This window comes from Muscardinus avellanarius, assembly GCF_963383645.1.
Source record: "Muscardinus avellanarius genome assembly, chromosome: 11".
In the NCBI taxonomy this organism is placed as follows: domain Eukaryota; kingdom Metazoa; phylum Chordata; class Mammalia; order Rodentia; family Gliridae; genus Muscardinus; species Muscardinus avellanarius.
Window position 1 is genome coordinate 98,788,070 of NC_137797.1, and position 6,000 is coordinate 98,794,069.

General features: G+C 50.1%; 1 protein-coding gene across 2 annotated transcripts in view; it reads right to left on the minus strand.

Moving 5' to 3' along the window:
* ANO2 (anoctamin 2) overlaps window positions 1–5,292 on the minus strand; it is a gene marked incomplete at both ends in the record, with an annotated part of 335,860 nt that extends 330,568 nt beyond the window's left edge. Inside the window, 2 exons of one of the 2 annotated variants that reach the window (XM_080706316.1) lie at window positions 3,598–3,903; window positions 5,113–5,292. In XM_080706316.1, the coding sequence (XP_080562442.1) occupies window positions 3,598–3,843 (246 nt within the window). Of the gene's footprint in view, window positions 1–3,597; window positions 3,904–4,471; window positions 4,493–5,112 lie in introns of those variants that run through there. The other variant, XM_080706315.1, reaches the window with a different exon arrangement.
* Window positions 5,293–6,000: the final 708 nt, after the last annotated feature.

The following is a 6,000-nucleotide window of genomic DNA, read 5'->3' on the forward strand; positions in this document are numbered from 1 at the left end:
AAGAACAACACTATACATCTTCCAGAACCATGATGCACTGGAAAGATTGCCTGTGGGTGGAGCAGGCATGGAGGAGTGAGGGGTGGTAATAGAAGGAACAAGAAGTCCCTTCACAGACCCAGGAGGCCCCTGTGCCACGGGAGGCCCCAACACAATCATAACCATCACTTTTTAGAAAACAGAGAGAGAATCCTGCAAGGCTGTAGGTCACAGTGGCCCCATGAGTGGTGAAGGCTAGAATGACAGAGGGGACTGGAGGAGGCTGAGAAATCTGGAGTCTTCCTAAAGGGGAACAGCTAGAGGGCCTTGAAGCCAGGGAGGGGGATCAGGGGGAGGGACTTTCAGTGGTTCTACATCAGGGACAACAATCCAGGCCATGAACTATGGTCCATCCAACACCAGTCAATCCAAGAGCTAATGGCGAACTATTTTAAACAAAGATAGCTGAGACCTACTGTCTTGCAGGTTTATCTCTCTCTCTCTCTCTCTCTCTCTCTCTCTCTCTCTCTCTCTCTCTCTCTCTTTCTCTCTCTCTCTTTCTCTCTCTCTTCTAAAGGTAACAATTATGATTCTGTCAGGACCTCACATGTGAAGAGTTAAGTTCAAAGCGCTTCGTGACCATGGAACAGGGAACCTCTCCTTGCCTTCCTGATTCCTGCCAAAGCCAGGAATATCCAAGAGCAGCCAGACCAAGATGTGCTAGAGGTCAGCAAAGGTATGGTCAGGGACACTAGCAGTACCAGTAACAGCAGCCAGGATAGTTACACTTGAATCTCAGATCTACAGCAAATAAGTTTTTAGTATAAGCGTGTCCCCAGTATTGCATGGGGCATACTGATGCCAAAACAAAAGTTATTTATTTTTGTTCTGACATTCAAATTTAACTATGTATCCTGCATTTTATTTGCTAAACCTGGAAAGTCTAAATGATGGTAATAATAATAATAGCAGTAACACTCACTGTTACCAAATCCTTAATTTAGTTGTCTTGTTATCTAAGTACTTTATTTAGTTGTCTTATCTCCTCTTTATAGAAACCCAGTGGAGGACGTATTGTTTCACTTTTATAGATAAGCAACTTTGATTCAAAAGGATCCAAGTAATCTGTCAGAGGCCCTGAGACTAGTGGAAGCCAGGCATAGTGACATTGTAATGGTTTGGATATAGAATGTATGTACCCTGAAAGAGCTCATGTATTGGCAATGCAAAAATGCTCAGGGATGGAATGACTGGATCATTAGGATTCTAATCTCATCAGTGGATAAATCCATTGAGGAATTAAATAATTTATTGGTTGTCAAGGTAGGCAGGTAGGGTGTGTCTGGCAGAGATGGGTCACTGTGGTCTTCAGAACTGCATAGATAGATAGATAGATAGATAGATAGATAGATAGATAGATAACACATATCCATATATATCCCTGACCCTCTCCCCTTGGGCACTCTCAGCTTCCCACCACCATGCCCTGAGATCCACAGACAAATCCCCCACCTAACATGGACTAAAACCTCTGAAAACTCCAGAACTGTGAGCACACAAATCTTTCTTGCTCTAAGTTGTGGCTGTCAGGTATTGGGGTCACAGCAGTGAGACTGCTAACTGAGACAGATGGGAACAGATCTCATCATGCCTTGGAGCCTACCTCTTGAACATGGTATATATTATTTCCCAACTGAGCCCTGAGCAAAGCCCTGGCCTCTGCTCCCCAAGACCCAGCAACAAGGGTGTGAGCTGTAGCTCCTATGGCAATGAGCACCATGAGCCCCCTCTCAGAACACACCACTACCTTGGAGATCCCATCTCATCACACTCCAAACAGAGGCCCATATACACATTGGGTTTCAAAAAGTGAAAATAAACTCTCCCACAAAAATGAAGCCCAAAGTGGCCCCAAGAGAGCCCACTCTCTCCACGCCAGTTGGAAGCCTAACCCAAGAGGAGCATCTCCCACCTAAGGGATCTGGTTAAGTAACAGGTCGGCACCACAAGCCCGGGAGCCAAGACACATGCCATCCCACCAGGGGACAGAGGAAGGAAGGAATGACCTCTAAGAGTCCCTTCCAGGTTAAGGACAACATTAATATCAGTCTTACAAAATAGATCTCAGATGAGAATGGCACCCAAACTTCAGCATGCTCCTCAAAATAACCATAGTGGGCACTTATTGAGTGCCTACTCTGTGCTAGACATTGTGCAAGATGTTTTCATTGCTCCATCTAATGGTGGGATATGTAAAACCACGATCCAGCAAGACATCTATTATTTTGCAGATAAGGGGCCTGAGATTTAGAGAGACTACTTATTTATTTACTCGACTAACATTTATGAAGTACCTATTATGTGTCAGATTCTGTCCTAGGTGCTTAGAACACAGCAGTAGATTAAACATGATCCCTGCTTTCATGGAGCGAGTGGGGGCACAGATAAAAACAAATAAATTTATCATGTGACTTTAAGTAGAGGTGCTAAGTGGGTGAAGAAAAGTAAAGCAAGGGACAGAGGATGATGGGGTGAGGGCATTGTCAAGGATGGTCAGGGAAGATGTCTGGAAGGAGGTAAGATTGGAGCAGAGGCCTGAAGTGGTGGATAAGCTCAGGCAGATCTGGGGAAGGGTACCCAGGACAAAGGGGACACCAACACAGAAACAAGACAAGGGAGATCGTGCCACAACTGAGATACGTCTGGTGGCCTGGGATAGGAGAGAGTGTGGGAGGGTAACAGGGGTCTATATGAGTGTGGAAGAAATGGCCAGGACTGACTACTTTTAAAGGATCAGTGTGGTATATGTGAATAGAGAAATGGATGGATGTATGGAAGAATAGACACTAGATGGAAGGATGAGTGGGTGGATACATGGATGAACAGAAAGAAGGAAAGATGAAAAAAGAATGGATGGGTGAATGGAAGGATGGATGGGTGGTGGATAAATGGGTGGATGGTAGGATGGATGGATGGTTGGATGGATGGTAGGATGGATGGATGGATGGATAATGGATAATGGATGGATGGATGAGTGATGGATAATGGATGGGTGGATGGATGGATGGATGGATTCCCATGGTTTCTTTGAGACTGTCTATTGACCCTAGGTGAGACTATATATAGCTTGCAACTTGATAAAATATGTCAGATCGATAGTAAATAAAATTTTAATATAAGCATTGTCTCAGTATTGCAGGGGACACACTCAAGCCAAAAAAAAGTTCCAATCAGCTCCCCCAGAGTGTCCCAAGTCAATGTCTTTAGGGGACTGAGCAAGCACATTCCTTAGCACAGGAGATCCCCATATCCCCACAGAGGAATTCAGAGCTGAAGTTCACTGTGCAAACCAGGTTTTCATCTCAAAAGAACTGTGATAGAGAAGAACTTTTAGGAGAGAAGAAATGTCCGGCCTTCACTCTAACCAGGCCAAATCCCATGGAGCTCACTGAAGCATCACCACCACCACACCTGGAATCACTTTGGCTGAAGCACCAGCAATACCAAGACTCTCCCTCAAGTCCTTGGGCAAGAATGTCTGATTTTCAAAGCCAAGGCCCCCTGCACTAGCCGCCAGCAGCCCGTCCCGCCCTGAGACCCTACCCTGGACAGCCTCACCTCCAAGTCCTTCTCCAGCTCCAGCCCAGCCGCCATCAGGTTGTGCTCAAACTCCTCCCGCTGCTCCCTCCTCTCCTCCTCCAGGGCATCGAGCCGCCCCAGCTCAATGTCACCGGGACGCTCCTTGCCCGTTTCTCCATTGGAGACGACAGCCAGTGAGTGGCCGGGGGACAGATGCGCCCCGCGTTTCCGGTAGTGGTAGGCAAGCACGTAGTCCACCTTCCTCTGGTTGTCGTGGAAGTGCATGCGGCTCAGACGGGCCTCTGAGGACACGGGCTCATTGGTGTCCAGGTAGTTATTGATGACCTGGCCAGAGAGAATAGGACAGGGTGCTTGAGGTCCAGTGAGTGAGGGATGAGGGATAGATGGCTGCCCTTGAGCCGGAAGGGGACCAGGAAGTAGATCAGGAAGCATGCACCTCGGTTCCAGAGGCCCTGACTGCCCCGGGGAAAAAAACGGAGCAGCCTAAAGTCGGCCTTCAGTGTGGACCTTGGTGCCTGCAACACTCTCTGACATCTTTCACACATACAAGCTCATGCACATATGGTATACACACAGCAGCAAACCCCTGCACAGTCACACTGGCTGCCCCCGGAGGGAGCCCCTCGCCCACTCCTGCACATGTGTGTGCACAGCACCTGCAAATGCACACACAGTCACCTCCACCCGTGTCTCCTGCACCCACACTTCTGCACACGTGTGAAGGTGTCTGTGCACCCATGTATCCTCCCAAGTACATGCTTCCTCACACACACACACACACACACACACACACAACCCTCCACGTGCCCCGTGACACACCCACACACTCACCTTGCAAATCTGCACGCAGGTCTGCAAACACTCTATATAGGGACACACAGAGAATACTCACAGGCAGGCTCTCTGGGTCCATTGGAACAAAGGCCAATTTCCAGCACCTGGCCCACCCACGGGAATCTAATCAAGGCTCGGCTTCTTACAGTCCCACATCCTCCTCCTCCTCCTCCTCCTCTCCAGCGACTGGTGAGGACCCTGCCTGTGACAGCAGCTGGGAGAACTAGCTCCTGCTGTCTTCCACTCCGGATGGGAAGCGAGCCGAGGGAATGGAGCGGGCGGGGCAGAGACCCACCTCCCTCCCTTGGGCGTTTCTCTGTTTTCACTGGTTTGATACCCAGCTGCCTCTGCAGCCACCTGAGAGGTCACCCGGGCAACCAGATGAAGTGCCAGGCACAGGGGAGAGGTGCAGAGCCACAGAGGCAGAGGAGCCAGGTTCCTGGGGCCTGCGGGAGGACAGCCGGGGAGTCTGTGGACCAACAGGTGGGATCCATCACCTGGCTGCTCCTGTCTTCTTCCTTCTGGACCCTCCTCTGACCAGGAGAACCAGCATTTCTGGGAAGTTCCTTGACCTGGAGAGAGAAGAGAAATAAGCCCTAAGTAAAAATCCAAGGCTTCACACACATACACACACATAACCCCGACCAGAGGCTCCCCTGGGGCCTCTGTCGGGGCAGCCCCATCACCACCAGTACTCACCAAGCTGCTGCGGGGCCTCTCTCTACTGGGAACCTGGCCAGAGTCTCTGCTGAAACCTCCCCGTGGACTTGGGGCCCGGGGTCCTGGCACCTTGAGGTATTGCTGTCCATGTGGGGGGCCCCGGCCCCCTCTGGCTACTGTCCGAGGGCTCAGCCGGCGTGGAGAGCCAGGGAGCAGAGGGATATCTGTGGGAGGGAAAAACAAAGGAAGAAAACGCACCTTCAGATGAGGGCAGACCTCAATGCAGAGAAACCGAGGCACGTGGAGGGAAGCTCTGCGGGGCTAAGGAAACGGCCCGTGTTTCCTGCAGCCCTAGTTAGCCAAGGCCATACTGGCCACAGGGGAATGAAAGGAAGTGGGAAGCCCCCCTACCCCCAACACACGCACACGCACACACACACACATTCATACACACACGGACCTGGAGCTCACATCAGGATCTCTTAATCTCTTTGTGCATGTGTGTGCATGTGTATGTGTGTGTGTGTGTGTGTGTGTGTGTGTGTGTGTATGATGCACAGGGCAAACCACATGTGCATGAAAAAAAATCAAACCTTAGTGATAAGCACTCCACCACTGAGCCACCATTTACCTGTCCTTGATTTCTCCTTGGGAACATGGGGGCTGGCCAGGGTGCCTGCTGCGTGGGGCAAAAGGAGAGGCAGGTGGTGGCACAGGCTTGTAATCCCAGCAACTCAGTGAGATCCTGTTTCAAAAATAAAAAGACTAAAAAATAGGGCTGGGGTGTGTGTCTCAGAGGTAGAATGCCCCTGAATTCCATCCCCAGTACCTAAAAAAAAAAAAAAAAGGGTGGGGGGAGAGGCAGGTGGCTGATCAGGGAAGCCAGGGCGGGTGTGTGACTGTCTGGCGAGATGTCTTGAACTAGTG